Source organism: Rhamphochromis longiceps, linkage group LG12 (assembly GCF_057381845.1).
Source record: "Rhamphochromis longiceps isolate RC_006_pf linkage group LG12, R_longiceps_female_GT1.1, whole genome shotgun sequence".
Classification (NCBI taxonomy): Eukaryota; Metazoa; Chordata; class Actinopteri; order Cichliformes; family Cichlidae; genus Rhamphochromis; species Rhamphochromis longiceps.
This window is the reverse complement of record NC_140568.1, coordinates 40806661-40825404: the sequence shown is the minus strand read 5'-3', so window position 1 is coordinate 40825404 and position 18744 is coordinate 40806661. Positions and strand designations below refer to the sequence as shown.

Below are 18744 nucleotides of genomic sequence, written 5' to 3'. Positions count from 1 at the left end.
AGATATTGTATCACTCGGCTGGCCTGGGAAAACCTTGGTGTTCCCCCGGACAAGCTGGAGAAGGTGGCCGGGAAGAGGGAGGTCTGGGCTTCTCTGCTTGGGCTGCTGCCCCTGCAACCCGCCCCCGGATAAAGTGAAGAAGATGGATGGATGGATGGATGGATGGATCAGTCTATCCTTTGTGGGTTTTGATAATGTCTTGTTCCCCTGCATAACAAGGCGTTCTTACTTATTCTACAAGGATTTTTTTGTAATAAGACTGTCAGGAACATTTTCTCCATACTTAGGAATGCTCTGATTCTGAATTTAGATCAGATATGGGTCCAAAAGTGAATCAAAGACACATGGATCTAAGGGGCCAGTCTATTGTTTATATCAGGATGCATCTGTGCACTGGATGCTAACTGGAGAGCTATCATGGGTAACAGCAAAGTGTTACCATTTTATAAACAATGTTTTCTCTGTTTGTGCCACAAAATAATTTGAATTGAGTTGACAAGACTCCCCAGCTCAGATGAAAATATTTTCTTTGGTGGTCATCATTGCTTTACCTGCGTCTCCTCAGCTCCTTTTCTAACCAGTAAAGACTCTCACACTGAGCTGAAATGAAATGACAGCAAATAAAAGAGGCGAATGACAACAGCAAAAATCATTTATCTTGGTTCTATTTACAATTATTATTTCACTGATAAATACCATTTTAGTACATTACTTTTTGGATGTATTTATTTGTGAAACTTTATTAAAGCCATGTTTAAGTCAGGTCTTACAGAGAAAAGTCAGAGTGAGCAATACAGTCTTATTGGTTTAACACTGATAGTCTGAAGTAAAAAAACAAAAACAACAACAACTCTGGAATCTCCAACAGTCCTATGAAGAACTGTTCATCAGTCTGTTAGCAACTACCAGATTTCTCCAACATTTTTTGTTGTGTCTTTCTATTTGTTGGCTTACAACTGACTTTAGCCCTCTTTAGGGAACGTACACACAGAAACAACGTGGTGCACTTTGAAATACAAACAGAGCTGAACTGTTTGCCAAGTGGGGTTTTTTTTTCCCCTGGGGTCTTTTAATAGCTGATTCAGCTTTTTCTTTTTAAAAGAACTGATTATAAAGATAAGGTGAAGACAGTCTGTGATCCAAATGCTGACTTTCTCGCGAAACTCTCATGTGGCCCATGTCGTAGTATGAAATAACCAAAATTACTCTGTTTTTGGTTTTTAGTACTTTTATGGCCAGTTCTGTGCAGTTTGCTTCACGTGAGCTGAGAAAATAATCTGCATACTGAGAGCACTGGATCAAAGGTGTGTAAACAGACAAGATGTCCTTTGAAATGCAAACATAAACCAAAAGAACTGCAGGTTTAAAATGCTTATGCCTAATATTCCATATGAATTTTGACATAAAGTAACAAACTGAGTGTACCAAATACTGTATGTGTCAGTCAAATAATAATATTTAAAATGTTTTAAATAGTTTTGTATTCAACATGAAGTGTTTCAACTGCATTTATTCTCATTATGAAAAGTTAAACAGGCTCAATTAGTTGTTGCTAGTTTCTCTATTCTAAACTGTGATAATGTAACACTAAATAAAAAATTGCCACTTTTTGGCTTACTGATGCATTAGACACAATTATGAGATCTTTTTATTACATATCAGACTAAGTTATTAGGCCTGCTGTTTACATTAGTGACTACTACTGGCATGACACACAGTTTGCCATCACTCAAGCTGTGGGCATAGACTGTAAATAAACAACAGCTTTAAGTGAGACTGGTTAGCGAGGTGTCGTCTTGAAGCTGTGAGCTGAACAGGTTTTTTTGCCATCACAGCCAAACTTTGCTTCCTGTTTAATATAACATTAAATTCTGAATTCCAAGCTAGAAAACTTGCACTTAGCTGATAACCCCTGGTACATATATGGCCACATCCAGTCAAAAGAATAATAATTTTTTTAATAAGTTCAAGGCTTTAATATGCAGGTGGATGACATGCATGCATCTGTTTATGTGATGCTTTATTTATACATGTTTAGCCTGACCCCACAGTTTTGCAGCTGTCGCTGATAGAATCGTCGATGCTTTTTAAAAGAAGGAAATTTAAAACAAAACAGCGTAGCCCTTAATGGGCTAAGATTACGAGCATAGATATAGAGGCATGACACCAATTTACATATTTGAGCAAATGTGGCTTGTTTTAAGTAAACAAGAGTAGTAGTGAGTACTCCCAGCTGGATGTAGTGCAAACATCTGGGATGTTTTTGTTGCTGTTGTTGCTTCAAAATTTTACACTCCATAAAGAACTTTTTTTTTCTCATGACACCCAGTTTCCTCTGCACCAAAGACAGGTGTGGACATCACACCTCTTCCTTTAATAGGGAGTAGTCTGTACTGAAGCTCTCAGGATCACCAAGTGACACTTGACAGGAGGCACAGCTGACTCTCGTCTCTGCATCATAAACTATTTATCACTGCTGTCTTCTAGTTCATGTTGTGTTGGATTCGATGGAGTGTACTCCATTCTTCCTCGGGTATACTGCAGGGCACAATGAGGTCAGATATGGCATACCTGCTGGATCCCGGCAGGGATTTTATCTGCTGTCGGTCTATGCTTTGACACTGTTTGATTGATAGGCTTCCTTCTCCTGCAATCCTAAACCTTTTATCTCTGGTTACTGATTGACACACTCATAAATGTGTTTTGTACAAAATTTGACATTTCACGGGAGCACTCCAGCATTTTGCCGAATATATTTGTTTGCGCTCCCTCTCAGTCAGATTGCTTCATTTCTGTGACTGGAAGCAGGTGCACACTGCAAATAAAGGAAGCCCAGTCTCATTTGCATGTTGTGTTATGCTTATTTAACGCATGTAGGAACAGAGCAGTGTTTGTGCAAATATGGGGAAAAAACTTCAGGAATTTACATAAAGGAGTTTCTGCAACAAAACCAAATTTGTCTTCGCCATAAACTGTAAAGGAAAGTTGAAATACACCTAAGTATTCACCAGCTTTTGTCTTTTAAGTTCTCCGTTTTGAATTTGTGTTTCCCTTAATTTACATTTTGTCTTTACACACTTAATGTGTAAAGATTGTGTTACTCAAAACTGCTATTCCACTCTCATTAACAGACACTGACTATGATTTTAGTTTGTTTGATTGTTCAGATTTGCAGAGTATTATTTCTTAATCACAACCAATAGAAACATTAAAAAATATCTTCACACTAGAAGCACTGAGCAGAGTGACAATATTATTTGGATATACACACTTGTCATTCATGCCATTTCATTCCTCCTCGGCCTCTTGATTCGTTCATTTATCTGTCAGTGAAGATGGTTTCACTTCCACACTGTGAAGGAAACACAGATGATGCTCATACATCATTCTTACGTCTCTAACATGTTGGGATGATGGAGGTTTTTATATAGTGCTAACTGCATGAAGTTATGATTGCTTTGGGTCTTTAAACCCTGTGAGTGTATTTGTGTGGTTTTTGTAACTAGTTTTGTTCATTTGGGTCTAAATGTGGCTATCCATCATTATATGATCGTTTTGAGTCTCTTTAATGTTATTTTGTTGTGTGTTTTTTTTGGTTCAATGTCATATTTTTTTTTAGAATATTTAAGGGCATTTTAAGCCTTCCCTTCAGAGTTTCACATTTCTTTGTGGTAATCTTAAACTATCTGATTAAGGTACCCAATAGAGTCTCTTGGTGGTGTGAAGGGTCTTCTGCCCTGGCCAGGTCTGCTGTCTGTTTCCGCCTGTTTGTCCCTCTGTGCTGCCTTGCAGGTTTCTAGAAGCATAGTTAATCATAGCAATTGGAAACACCTGGACAGTCTCCCAGGAGCGTGTATGCTCTCTCTCCATTCACCCAGCGTTGTGCTATTTGTTTAGTTGGCTGTGGCTTGGTTATTTTAGTTTTTGCACCACACAACACCGCACACCTAACATACAAATACTCATGTAGCTCCTGACATGCTGTTAACACTGCTTCACACATCCCATAAAGATTATCGCAGTTTCTGCTTCTTTTATTTAATAAATTAGAAAGTTCTAGTTAATTATGTGTCTCTTCCACCATTTTCCATGATTACAAAGGCTTTTTCTGTGCTTACTGTGAGTCTATTTGTGCTTAGTGTGCATGTGATTAGATCACTCTGCTCACTGCATAGCTCTTATCTTTGCAAGTTTTCATTGTGCTCTTGCAACGTGGCCTGTAATCATACAACCTTAACTGAAGGTTATCTGGTGCACTGTAACAGATTTACTGTTAAATTCAGGTACATATGTTTTCAACTCTGGTGACAGTAAACAGCATTTGGGCAGAAGTTTCAAATAGCAAGGTATGTTTATGCAAAAGAAAGTCAAAGGCTTAGGCTTCACTGCTCTAAACACTCAATTTCAGTAATTTTTTTCTAATCGTAGATCTGTGTGATGTCAAGCAGAGAGGGTTTTCTTTAACATGGTCATTGTTAAAGATCATTGTTTGGGCCTGTTTGTGAAGGGCAGCCAATCAGAGGAACGTTACCTTAAAGAGAGAGTGGCTGTAAAGAGGCACAAGCTGAAAAAAGGGGGGTTATTTCAGAAAGAGAATGGAGATAAAAAGTGTAATTTTAAAAAGTTAACAAGAATATCTTAGCAACAGTCTCAAAATGCAACCAAGCAATCTTTTGGGCAGCTCTGCTAAAGCAATCTCTAATAAAAAACTTTAATTTCGTACATGAAAGCTGAACATACAGAAACACTGGCCAGTTTTGATAAAAATAGCTTAAAAAATACTGATATTTGCCTTAAAAGGTGTTTTCTTTTTTAAACTGTCATAACCCCACTAAGTTATACTCTGTCATCATCTTTGTAGTCACTGAATTCAATAGCAATTCAAATTTTCTTTGAAGTTTAAATAACGGAATCGTACAAAGCAGCGATAGCAGTCCAAGAACAAAGACATCGAGCTGGAATTTAAGATAAGATAAGATAAGATAAGATAACCTTTATTAGTCCCACACGTGGGAAATTTGTTTTGTCACAGCAGGAAGTGGACAGTGCAAAAGTTATGAGGCAAAAATTAGAATACAATAAGAATAAATACAGTACACAACTGTACAGAATAGAATAAAATAAAATACTATATACAGTAGAATAAAATAAAATAAATATACAATAAGATAAAAATAGAATACAAATACAAATATACTATATACAACTGAGTAAAAATACAACGATGACAGAAAGGATTATTGCACTTAGTATTATTGCATATGTATGGATGTGTGTGCTTGATCAGTTAAAGTCTTTATTATGGAGTCTGACAGCAGTGGGGAGGAAAGACCTGCGAAATCTCTCCGTCCCACACCGTGGGTGCCGCAGTCTCCCACTGAAGGAGCTGCTCAGTGCTGTCACAGTCTGCTGCATGGGGTGGGAGATGTTGTCCATCAGGGATGACAGCTTAGCCGCCGTTCTCCTGTCACTCACCACCTCCACTGGGTCCAGAGGGCATCCTAGAACAGAGCTGGCCCTTCGGATCACCCTGTTCAGTCTCTTCCTGTCCCCAGCAGAGATGCTGCCGCCCCAGCAGACCACGCCATAAAAGATAGCAGAAGCCACAACAGAGTCATAGAATTTCTTCAGGAGTGGGCCCTCCACTCCAAACGACCTGAGTCTCCGCAGCAGGTACAGCCTGCTCTGCCCTTTCCTGTAGAGGGCGTCTGAGTTATGAGTCCAGTCCAGTCTGTTGTTCAGATGAACACCAAGGTACCTGTAGCTGTCCACAGCCTCAATGTCCATACCCTGGATGTTCAGTGGTTGCAGTGGAGAATGCTTGTGCCTGCGGAAGTCTACCACCAGCTCCTTGGTTTTACTGGCGTTGATCTGGAGGTAGTTCAGCTGGCACCAGTCCACAAAGTCTTGGGTCAGACCTCTGTACTCCTTGTCGTCCCCATCAGTGATGAGGCCGACTATTGCAGAGTCATCAGAGAACTTCTGCAGGAAGCACTGGGTGGAATTGTGGGAGAAGTCTGCAGTGTAGATGGTGAAGAGGAACGGAGCCAGAACCGTTCCCTGTGGGGCCCCCGTACTGCAGACGACCCTGTCCGACACACAGCCCTGAGTCCTCACATACTGTGGTCGGTCGGTGAGGTAGTCCAGGATCCAGGTAGTGAGGTGATGGTCCACTCCAGAGTTCACCAGCTTGTCCTTTAGAACCGAGGGAAGAATGGTGTTGAAGGCACTGGAGAAATCAAAGAACATGATTCTCACAGTGCTTCCAGCGGTGTCTCCAGGTGAGCGAGGGAACGATGTAGGAGGTGAATGACGGCATCATCCGCTCCAATGCCAGGCTGGTAGGCAAACTGAAGTGGGTCCAGTGATGAGCTTGTTAGGCGCCGAAGCTGAGCATTTAGTGGGCATCCAATCACTGACACTTGAGCTGATGCATAAACTATAAAACAAACACGGCAGCGCCCTCCTGCGGCCAACTAGTTGCATTTTCTGACAGTAATTAAGTGGCATCTGAGACATTGGGAAGATGCATTCACAGTCGAAGGAAAACAAAACCATCTATTCTCTCTTTGAAAATAAACAGTAATGTGCTACATATCCATATATTACTGGGGCATTTTATTGTTGGGATTGAAATAAACCTTCCAAATGTGACTTTATGAACTTTATTCGTATTGTTTTTATTATTTTATGAAAACACAAGTGTAGATTTGTGATTATCGTGTTTTACTGTGCTGCGGGTGATAACAGCGAGCAGCCCTGTCAGATACTGCGAGCTGTCATTCAGTCTGTGTGGTAGTTTGTGAAGGAGCGGGCCTGATGCTCCGGTGCTCTCCGCCACACTGCGGCTGGCTGGCGCTCTGACAATGACTTGCATGCTGATTATTGTGGAGATCGACAAAGGAGACAAGGAAACGAGGAGATGAACCGTTTCCTGAGAGCTGGGGAGAATGGAGGGCTGCTGACAGACTGCAAGGAGCTGTCACCCAACCACACCGCCGCCTTCTCCTCCTCTTCCTCCTCCTCTGTCTCCATCGCCTCCTCCTCCTCCTCTTCCTTCAGTGCCGCTGGCTCAGCCGACAGACACGCGGCCCTGCCCTCGCTCCAGACCCGGACACCTGGCGGCGGCGGGTCGGAGCCGAGGAGATCCGCGCTTAAGCGTAAAGGAGTCGGCCGGGAGGGACGGGAGGAACCGGAGGCGGCTTCGGCGGATCACTCATCAGCGGCTGCTGTCGTGGTGCGAGGCGGCGGAGAAGCGTGCTTCGGGATCGGCAAGCAGCAACAGCAGCAACAGCGTCGGGAGGCTCAAGGACGCAGCGTCGCTGGAGAAGGTCTGGAGATGATTTCAGCGGTCAGCAGAGAGGCGGACGGTGGCGGCGGGAACGGAGTCTCCGAAGTGACCGCTCCTTCTGCGTCATGCGCCAAAGGCAAGGAGGAGAGGAAGGGGAAGAACATGATCCGGGGCTGGAAGAGGGAGCGAGACAGGGAAAGGGACGCCGCTGCTCCTCCTGCCCGAACGAGGAAGGAGAAGCCCGGTGGTGATGGCTCGTCTCCTCCTCCTCCTCCTCCCTCCGTCTTCCTCCCGTCGTCCGCCCTGCCCGCTCCCGAGCATCATCTGTGCCGCGACGGCTCCGGACAGTGCCTGTGCGCCGCTCCGGACTCCAGGCTCCCGGGAGATATCAGCAACGTAAACAATAACAACAATAGTAACGGTGCCGCCGCCGTCAGCACCGGGAAAACCGCGCTGGAGTGTGGAGTTAAAACCGGCGCTATTGTTGTGAGACGGCAGCAGGACGACACGCCGGCCGCCAAGAAGCACAGAGGAGCCGAGAAGGTGAGCCTGCTTTTATTGTCTGGGGGGGAAACAACAATGCAACACGGCAACAAAAGAAGCACACCTGCAGGAAGCTGCCTTTAATTTAGCCTAACGCGGAAATAAAAGGAGGGAGGCGGTCAGTCAGATGCAGGTGTAGAGGCCACAAAGGAGCAGCAGACACTCAGAATGGTTAAATGCTGCCACATGATATTTATTTGCCATTGTTGTTGCCCAGCTGGTGTCATTGTTCCCGCTCTCTGTGTCTGTGTTGATGTTTACCAGGCTGAGATTTCCTTTTTCTTTTTGGAGGGAAGATGAAGAAAAAAGGAGGAGGAGGAGGGAGGAAGCAGCAGCAGCAGCAGCAGCAGCAGTGTGTCCTCCATCTCCATCCTCCTCCTCCTCCTCCTCTTTCTAGAGCCATTTAATCCAGTGCTCCTTGTTTTTCCTGGAGATTAGAGGAGAAGGCATGTGCATCAAGAACTCAGCAGTAAAGGGAATTAAAATGTGATGCTGTAATATAACAAAATGGCAAATGTCATTGTCCATCATGGTGAGAGCAACAACAAAGTCACATTATTTTATTCAAGCAGACTTATTATGCTTTTCATTATATTTGTCAGGTGTTGACTGCTTATATGCAAAAGTTTCAGATAATGACATCAGTGTGTTTACAAGTAGCTCCTGTGAGCCAAGAGCTATAAATGCTGCATTTAAGATACTTTGTTTTACTGTTTCTGCATGATGTCATAAAGAAGGGTCATTATTCCTACTGATTTAGGCACACAAGCACAACTCACCTTCTGTTTCTGAAATGCAGCCAATCAGTTGAAAGTTGGCTTAAAGGGGGAGGGGCTAAAACAACTGGTTAAAGAAAAGGCATAGTATAAGATAAAGAAGGCTTAATTTAACCTTCCAGAAGCATGTCTTTAAGTCTGGCAGCTTCTAGGCAGTTATTGTAAAGCTTTATCTAAATCAACTTGAATTTCAGTGGTCACCTCAAGATAAAGCCTGCATGTCGCACCAGCTGTCAAATGTGATGGATAGAGCTTGAAGAAGTTCATTCATTTTACCTGAAAGTACTGGTTTTAAATAATCCTTCCCAGGTGCACCACCAACTTAGGAAAACAGAGAATAAAAATTAGCCTTGCCTTGACATCCTCCTTTTTGTTTGCTTAATTCATTCAGGAAGACACTCAGGATATCAAATATAATCAGGCTTTAGAGCGAGGGTCACATCCTTTTAAAATAAGACGTAAATACTGCGGGTTGACAGGTCGGATGGCTGAGGTTTAATGAGCCACTCCTGAGCCGGTACAGCGGCCTAGCAGGAATGGTTGGGAAATCATTTTTTGGAGGGTTTTGAATAAGTCATCCAGCAGAGAGGAGATGGAGGGATGGGTGGAAAGGTAAGATGGGGACAGAGATGTCTGATAGAGAGGGAGGAATGGGATGTAACAGCAGAGGACATGCACTTAAAGACAAAGACACAAAAAAGAAGCAGATGGAGTATGTCCAGAAGGTGTTTTTTTTTGTTAGTTTTTTAGAAACACACATGCATGATTAGCTTTATGAGGCAGGAAAAACTGAAGCTTCCTCCTGCTGCTGGTAGATGCTGTTGACAGGAGGAACGCTGGTCTGCACTGGCTGCTTTGTTTATTTGTTGATCTGAAGGATTCCCATTCAGCAGTGAAACACACACACACACACACACACACACACACACACACACACACACACACACACACACACACACACACACACACACACACACACACAGTCACCCTGAGCTCAGTCTGTGGAGGCTGTAAGTCATTTCCTGTCAACAAGAATCTGGGCTCCACTCAGCAACTGTTGGGTGTCCTTTGATTATAGAGAGGCTAAAACCCCGAAAATTGGGCTAATTTGATATTATAATGGAAATAAATCAAGTTTATTTCCATGAATGGATCTCTGTGGGTCATCCTGAGTTTGCACTCTCCACATCTGCTTTAGAGAATCAGGGAAATGAGAAAGTCACACTATGCACAAATTAGTCATATCATTAAGCACGTCTGACCTGTCGGGGCAGGGCCATTGGACCTCTGCTGGCAGCGGATCCTTTGGGTCCTGCAGGTTGTAAGGTGGGGCCACTGCAGATCATGCTCACTGGGAATGGGATGTGAAGAGTGTGCAGCCAAACTGTATGTAAAGATGGACATAGCCACTGTGACGTCACACATAAGTTTGCAAAGTCCTATTACTGAAGCATTGAGCAGAGCAGTTTCACTGTTCCGCGTCTGCTTCGGCTGGAGGTTTCATCCTATTAAAAGGGAGTTTTTCCTTCCCACTGTTGCTAAGTGTTTATTGGAGTTTTCCCTGTGTTATTTTCTCTGTCTTTGCCTTATAATATAAAGCACCTTGAGTTAAACTGAATTGGACCAAAGTAAATTTAATTATGATTGTGCATTTTTGATGGTGTGACTTGTCAATCATAAGATAAGAACATAGCTTCTGGTCCTACTAGACGCTAATGGTAGCAATAACATATAGAATAACATGACTGTAGTGATCTCACCCAGGAGTTCCTCATTTGAGCTGATGTAATTTTTCTATGACAAAAATGTCAACACAAGTGCTAAAAACCGCAGTTCCATTAATGGCCACTTGAGGCTTGCTCCAAAACAATCCATGCCCTCATTGACTTTCATTTGAAAATGAACCCAAAAAACACACATTCACAGCCTGATACAAAAACCGGTGTCAGCTTCTATGGATAACTTCCCCCTTCAGAAAACAGCCTATGAGTCATACATTTGGATTTTGTTGAGGTTAAAAGTTAGGGACATGGATTATATGACTGGCAGGTGTGCTGACACAGGTGGCTGTGTGTACTAGCTGTCTGTCACTGAACTGGACTTCTTGACTGCATTTGTGTGGTTGGTGCCTTTTGAATCATTTCTGAAGCCTGCTGTGAGGTTTCCAATAAGTCTTTGCTTTATGTTTTGTTTTGGGAATGCAATTTTGTTAGTCTGATACTTCCAGCAGTACTTCTCAGCAGATATTTGTGTCTTTGCTTTGCATCCATACAGTTTGTGGATGCAGTTTGCTGCCCTTAGCTATAAAGTCCCACCCTCTTATCCGACACCAACACAGCAGTGGGCCATACGTACAGCCTATAGATACTGAACTAAGCTTCAAGTCTGACATGATGGATTCCTTTGTGAATCTTGTGTAAATTCAGCGGCCTTCTAATGATATGAACAAGCTGTCATTTATGTCCTATTTTACAGTTTTGATTAAGAAGAAGTAAAAATAAATAAAAAATGTTTTGCTAATGCTTTTTTTCGCCCAAGTGAAAATTTCACAAATTAACGTAAAGGTGCTTAAGGGATTACAGACTGATTGCACAAGAGTTTCAAGGGCATCTGCAAAGCTCAAATGCAATTATTCATTAAAATATAAATAACATGTGTTCTCACAGCTGTATGAGAGATGACTGACGGTTTTCCCCTTAATGTCGTCTACATGAACCCTTCCTACACCTCAGTGGATGAATGCACCACTAGCTTCGGTGTCATCATGGTCTTTGCATATGAATTTAAAGCCGAACAAAAAAACACCACAGCCACTGCAGAAATATCCAGTTTCATGCACTGCAGTCCTCCTGCTCTGACATGTTTCCTTCACTTGAGCCCCACAAACTGAGCATTTGTCATCTGTGGCTTTTAAGTTTAGCCTTCAAATCAAATGTCTCCAGTATCTCGAGACTTGGTGTTTAATTATTACTCTGGAACCAAACACAGATTTTTGGGCTGCTGCACCTTTTGGAAGTTAATCTGGTTAAAATTAATGGAGGCACAATGAGAATGAATGATGTATGATGCATCTAATTTAAATGGAATCAAAATTGGATTAAATAGTTACGCCCTGCTGATGAGAACAACTGTGGAAACAGTGAGTACATGGAAGAGCTTGTACTTGTGCATAGAGCTAATGAACTACAGTCAAATGGAAGAAGATTATACAGAACCATACATTAAAACTGGTGACAGTACTGAAGAGCCTTCTTTTAAACTTGTTTTTGAAATATGAGTATTGCTGAAGATTTAATCAATTTTGTATTTTATTTTCTCTTCTCCAATTTAGAGCTGGCTGAATATCCTGGAGGTTTTTTCGGAGAATTTTTCAAAGTTCGATATTCTAACATATCAACTGATATTTTCGTTTTTCTTTCAGACACACGAAAAATGAGCGGATTTCCTAAACCTTTGTCATGTGTAGTTATGCAGTAATTTATTAGATACAAACCTGACACTGTTCATAACAACTACACTGGAGAAAAGTTATTTATAAGGCTTTAAGGTAGGGATGATTAATATGTGGCTGCAGACACAGGGAGCTGTAGCTAATAGCTATCTGGTAGATCCATCCACCAGTGACTCTCCTGGACCTCCTGCTCATGTTTATGCTTCTTTATGCAACTGTCTGATCAATAATAGAGCTTGTTGTCTGGTTAATTGTACAAACATATTGTACATGATGTTTTTAATTCAGTTTTAGGGTGTAGGATTTTCTTAGCTTACTAATTAGCAGGTATATAAGAATGCACATTGCTAGTCAGCTTAACACTTCACTCTCTGTCCAGTAGTCACTTTTGTCTCCAAAAATCCTAACATGGCTGTGGTCTACACGACAATGTTGAGGTTCCAAAGTACAGAGTCCAGAAAATGATTGGTCTATAATGTCTATAATGCTTATTAGCATCCACCACTTAAAAACTGCAATAGCTGGTAGAAACAAGATTCCATTCAGAGCTAAGTGATCATAAACTAAATGATGTGATGTTAGAGAAAGATTAACCATCAAATGATCACTTTTACACATCATCCTGAAGGGAACATGAATGCTAAAATTTATGGCTATTCTTCCTGTCATTTAAAAAAAAAAATCAGCACAAAGCCTCCAGAAACTACTAAGCTGAGAGTCCAAACCTCTCCAGCTTTTTATTAGCACTCATTTTATATAACATATTGTTAAACGAAGGTTTTAAAACCATGACAGCCCAAATATTTGAATACTTTAGAAAAGAATCCCTCTCAGGTTGTCTGAGACTTAGGAAGAAATCTAAACCATACAGCATCATATTGATGACTAATCCTGTTTTGTGGATGGTCTCATCGCAGATATTCTCCAGGCAGAAATTTGGTCTGCTTTTTTTGTCTATTTGCTGCCATACTATAGCATTTGTCTCTGCCCAATTGAGACGCTCAGCATGAAGTTTGATCACAAACAATTTAACACTTCACCAACCCTTTTGAGAGCGGCTTCTTTACTCTCACAGTTATAGCTGAGCTGCTTTGCTTTTTGTTTTTTCTGAAACTATTGGCATGCTACAACCTCACATCTTTAGATGTCATCCAGCTAGCTTACTTACTACTTATTCCAGCTCTGCTAAACCTCATAATGCATTAATGTTTTGGAGTTAAACTGTTTCACAATTGTTTGCTTTCGGGAACTGAAAGAGCATTTGGACCCAGAAATGGCTAATGATAGACTTAACACCACGATGAGAGCACAAGGAAACTGCAGAAACGTGAACCAACTCAAGGGATCATCACAACTGGTGTGATTCTTCCTTGGTGGAGCAGATATGTTGTAATGAATTTTGTGAGCAACGCACTGACTAACCGAGACCGTATCATAGCAAAAATTCTTGCAGAAAAATGCTCCAATTTACCTTCAAAAAGCTACCCTCTCGCTAAAATATAAATCTGATCTAGCCACACTGGCAGAAATAAAAGCAGTTCTGCTGCTGCTGCTGAGGCTCAGGCTGTCATCTGCATGACAATAAGATGCACTTGAGTTTCTCTGTGAATGACAGCGGCTGCTCTGCTATCACTTTCTGTCTGTCAGTCTGGATCCCTGCAGGCTGAATGAGGATGAAACAAAAACACTCGGCTCCTGACGGATCCTATCGCCTAATATTGAATTCTGATCACCTTGCAGCAGCAGCATCAACGCACCCGCCAATATCCGGTTATTCCATTTTCTTTTTTCAGAAGCATCATTTCCCGTTGTGCTGTAGTCGCAGCTTTTGAGTCGTCACGTTTACCTGGTGGGTTTTAACAGGTTTGTGCAGGCTTGGTCTCCATGGTGACGTTGACAGTGTTTAGTTTATTCAGGAGGAGTTGTAGTGTCGCATGTAAACAGCTGATCCAAAGCAAGCGAAGCAAGCATCGGGATGGAGAGTGATGAGGAGAGGCCAATGTAAGGCAATGTTCCTCTTTAATGCACCATTTCATCTTTCTCATCCATGTATAAATAACCAGATCACTTTGCCCAGCCAGCTTTTTACGGGTCCATTACGCACTTACTTGGCTTTTTAAGTTTTCAGCGTTTTAAGCTGAAATCCTCCAAAACTGCACCTTTAAGAGTGAGTGATTATGAAGGATAATAGGCTGAGACTTTCGAAATGTGTTTTTCTGACAAATAAAACTATTGTGCCGTGTTTCACTGGCTGAAAGCTTTCATGATGACAATGAATGTATTACATTTTCAGCTATGGCATACATTTTATTAAATAGGTTGCATTAAGGCTGTAAAATCATAACCATGATTATTCTGGTCAGTAATCGTAATCTTGATTTTTCTCACTAAACATCATGCATTTATTAAATATGAAACCTTTTTCTATAATTTCAGCTTAAACTGTATTATACTGTAAGGATTCCTGAGCTTTTTGGGAGAGGTGAAAGCAAACGACTCTAAAGGAAAAGGTCTTGTTAGTAGGGCTGGGCAGTCTGCCCGTAGGCCAATCATTCTTTTGTTGGCGGGGAGGACGTTAAGTTCTACTATCCACCTTGTAAAACACACAGTGTGCTCAGTAACACATAGTTTAGTTTTTATTCTCACTTCTAGCATGAAGAGATGTTGATGCAGTGACGTACAACGATGAATGATTCAACCGACCTTAACTGGTAAACCGTACCACGTCATAATATTTGCTGGCTCTAAACTTCTACTAACACATTCATCACGTCCACATACAGCAAGTTTGACCATCATCGATCATCATCCACAACCCTTTCTTTCTTTTTTATTTATTTATATTTATACATATATCAAACACAGGAAATGGAAAATAAACATAAAAGAATTCCAGCAAAATTATCTGTAAAACAAAAACAAAAGGTGTTTGAAAAGGAGCAGGAAGAAGCAGCGGCTTATCCAGACCTGCCCCAAAGTTTGCCAACAATTTCTTAATCCAATTGGTAACTATATATGTGTACATATATACACACACACACACATCTGTGTACCTGTGTAGACAAATGCTCTCTCATATCAACAACATAACAATATTCTCATTCTGTACAATAGAACAGCTGTATAGCTATATGCCCATCAAATATGTATTGCTTATATTTATTCTTATATTGTGCAATATTTTTACCTTTTTTAAAATTTCTTTGTTTAGCCACATTCCACAAACTGATATGTATGTGCTGTGAACACATGACTGCTTTATATTGCATTTTCCTCTCAGGTCATATGTGAGAGGAAAATGGTTTATTCTTAAATAAATGAAGCATATTATTTCTTGCTTTTCCTGATACCAAACATTATGCATTATCCTTCTTGCTCTTTTTTTGCATTGTGCATAGAGAGAACTCTTGTGTTACCCCAGACCACTGTTATTCTTATTATCCTTATTATTATCCTCCTTATTAGCTTTTTAAAAAAAACAATACTAGTTAATTAAAAAAATGATTTGTTTGATTTGTTGTTGTCTCTTCCACAATCCTTTGTGAATTAGCTTGACAGGAGGTTAATGGTTTGTTTTTTCATTTAATGCAAAACACTGAAGTTGTGCCAGGTTGTGTCACACAGATACTCAAAAACACTGAAATACTGGACGCTGAGATTTAATGATTTAGTTTTGAGACTAACAGAGTTGTCATTTGGAGGGCTGGTGATGGAATAAGTTACAAGGTGGCCAGACAGCTGAATGCAGTGTCTGTTAGGTGGGACTGAGGTTTTCTATATATTTTAATTTATCATTTGTATGTGCTTTTCCTTTAGTGGTATTTTTCTTCTAATCGAGTTAGAGTAAGTTGCTAAAAACTACTTGGTTAAGTTTAGGAAAATTGCCTACATGTTAAAAAAGTGTCAAGGGAGGAGTGAGGACCCAAAGACTGGATGAGCAAATAATTGTGAGCGATGAAATATCAAACTCAAAACGAAAAAATTAAATACAAAAATTCATAAGAAGAAAACAAAGAACACAAAACACAAACTGGCAACCAACACAATGAAATGCAGCATTATAGAGCATGAATTATGGGAAGACAAAGACACAACATCATAGATGAGACAGAAGGCACACAGAGTGAATCACAACAGTAGTTGCCTCAATGCACTTTATATTGTAAGGTACAGACCTACAATAATAGAACCAGAATGACAGTGAAACTCTAAAACACAACAAAACCTTGAGACTATGATAATATCACACTCACTTGGCACTTACAGTGTCTTGCAAAAGTATTCGGCCCCCTTGAACTTTCCCACATGTTGTCACATTACAGCCACAAACATGAATCAATTTTATTGGAATTCCACGTGAAAAACCAATACAAAGTGGTGCACACGTGAGAAGTGGAACGAAAATCATACATGATTCCAAACATTTTTTACAAATAAATAACTGCAAAGTGGGGTGTGCGTAATTATTCAGCCCCTTTGGTCTGAGTGCAGTCAGTTGCCCATAGACATTGCCTGATGAGTGCTAATGACTAGATAGAGTGCACCTGTGTGTAATCTAATGTCAGTACAAATACAGCTGCTCTGTGACGGCCTCAGAGGTTGTCTAAGAGAGTATTGGGAGCAACAACACCATGAAGTCCAAAGAACACACCAGACAGGTCAGGGATAAAGTTATTGAAAAATTTAAAGCAGGCTTAGGCTACAAAAACATTTCCCAAGCCTTGAACATCCCACGGAGTCAAGCGATCATTCAGAAATGGAAGGAGTATGGCACAACTGTAAACCTACCAAGACAAGGTCGTCCACCTAAACTCACAGGCCGAACAAGGAGAGCGCTGATCAGAAATGCAGCCAAGAGGCCCATGGTGACTCTGGACGAGCTGCAGAGATCTACAGCTCAGGTGGGGGAATCTGTCCATAGGACAACTATTAGTCGTGCACTGCACAAAGTTGGCCTTTATGGAAGAGTGGCAAGAAGAAAGCCATTGTTAACAGAACACCATAAGAAGTCCCGTTTGCAGTTTGCCACAAGCCATGTGGGGACACAGCAAACATGTGGAAGAAGGTGCTCTGGTCAGATGAGACCAAAATGGAACTTTTTGGCCAAAATGCAAAACGCTATGTGTGGTGGAAAACTAACACTGCACATCACTCTGAACACACCATCCCCACTGTCAAATATGGTGGTGGCAGCATCATGCTCCGGGGGTGCTTCTCTTCAGCAGGGACAGGGAAGCTGGTCAGAGTTGATGGGAAGATGGATGGAGCCAAATACAGGGCAATCTTGGAAGAAAACCTCTTGGAGTCTGCAAAAGACTTGAGACTGGGGCGGAGGTTCACCTTCCAGCAGGACAACGACCCTAAACATAAAGCCAGGGCAACAATGGAATGGTTTAAAACAAAACATATCCATGTGTTAGAATGGCCCAGTCAAAGTCCAGATCTAAGTCCAATCGAGAATCTGTGGCAAGATCACACTTTGTATTGGTCTTTCACGTGGAATTCCAATAAAATTGATTCATGTTTATGGCTGTAATGCTAGTGTTTTATTAGCCCTTTGTCTACCCCGAACTCCTCCCTATGCTGTCTTAGTGACTTTCACTTTAATGTAACATTGTTTCAACATTTTCTCTTCTGAGGATTCCGTTTGAGTGGTTAAACCAAGAGAATAGCCAAAGTAGATTTTAAATCAAATAGATCGCTTACAGAGCTTGGAACATCTTTAACTATCAGCATGGAAAAGATAAAACTGAGCAGCAGCTGTGCAGGTTCACCACCTTACACCCGTAAGGCGCTAATAATGCTAAAAAGGGGGAAAAAAGGTGTTAATGAGGACTGGAAGTGTTACAGTGTGATACAAAGAGAGAATCTGTCGTTTTTCCACTATTGACAGTTATAGAGCACTAAATAAAAATATTCACTTTTATTGGATAATTAAATTAATTGTCTCAAATATTTATTAGCATTTCTTTACCCTCTGCTGATCACTGACTGGACTTTATGATGGGCCCTGCTTTTTTATTTATCATCACATAAAGGTCACCAGCTCTCAGCAGGATTCAAACTTGCGTCATACAGTATGTGTCCAGTTTTCACCCAAGGTTGATAATCAGCAGAGCTTTGATGTTGTTTATCCTTCCTTTTTCAAAGAATATTGGCTGGAGCCAGCATGGACACATAGTTATCTAACAGCCAGCCAGATGTTTTTCCAAAAGACTGAACATGTTTTCTAAAGGCACGAAATGTCTGATTGTGAAGTCTTGATGTGGATTTCTAAAGGGTGGGAGGACAAACCACCAGGGATCTGACACGTGTTTGCTAAAATGTGCAAAGACTAAAATTTACAGCTGTTAAACTCTGAGTTTTATTCTGGGAATGTTACAAGGAGGAAACATTGATATAAAAAGATCTCTGTGTAAAACAATGTCATTGTTTAGAGCATTACAAACAGAAATCCATCATTTCCCACAGGGTTGGGGTACACATGTAGGTGGGCATTAAAAGACGTGAAACCACACCTTTTCCAATGACTTATTAAGTAACACTTGACAATAAATAGAAAAATTATCAGCTGCCGCAGTGAGCTGATGGACTACAGTGATACCATCTTGGACTACAGACTCACAAGAAATAAATGGGCGACCCAGTAAAGTCTTTGTGTGGAAAGGATGGCATTAACGCTG

General features: G+C 41.1%; 1 protein-coding gene across 1 annotated transcript in view; it reads left to right on the top strand.

Annotated features, from left to right (window-relative positions):
• Positions 1-6743: 6743 nt before the first annotated feature.
• Positions 6744-18744, top strand: part of znf608 (zinc finger protein 608) — a 65158-nt gene continuing 53157 nt past the window's right edge. The window contains exon 1 of the mRNA XM_085426363.1: positions 6744-7834. Coding sequence (XP_085282489.1) covers positions 6923-7834 — 912 coding nt within the window. The 5' untranslated portion in view covers positions 6744-6922. The remainder of the gene's footprint in view (positions 7835-18744) is intronic.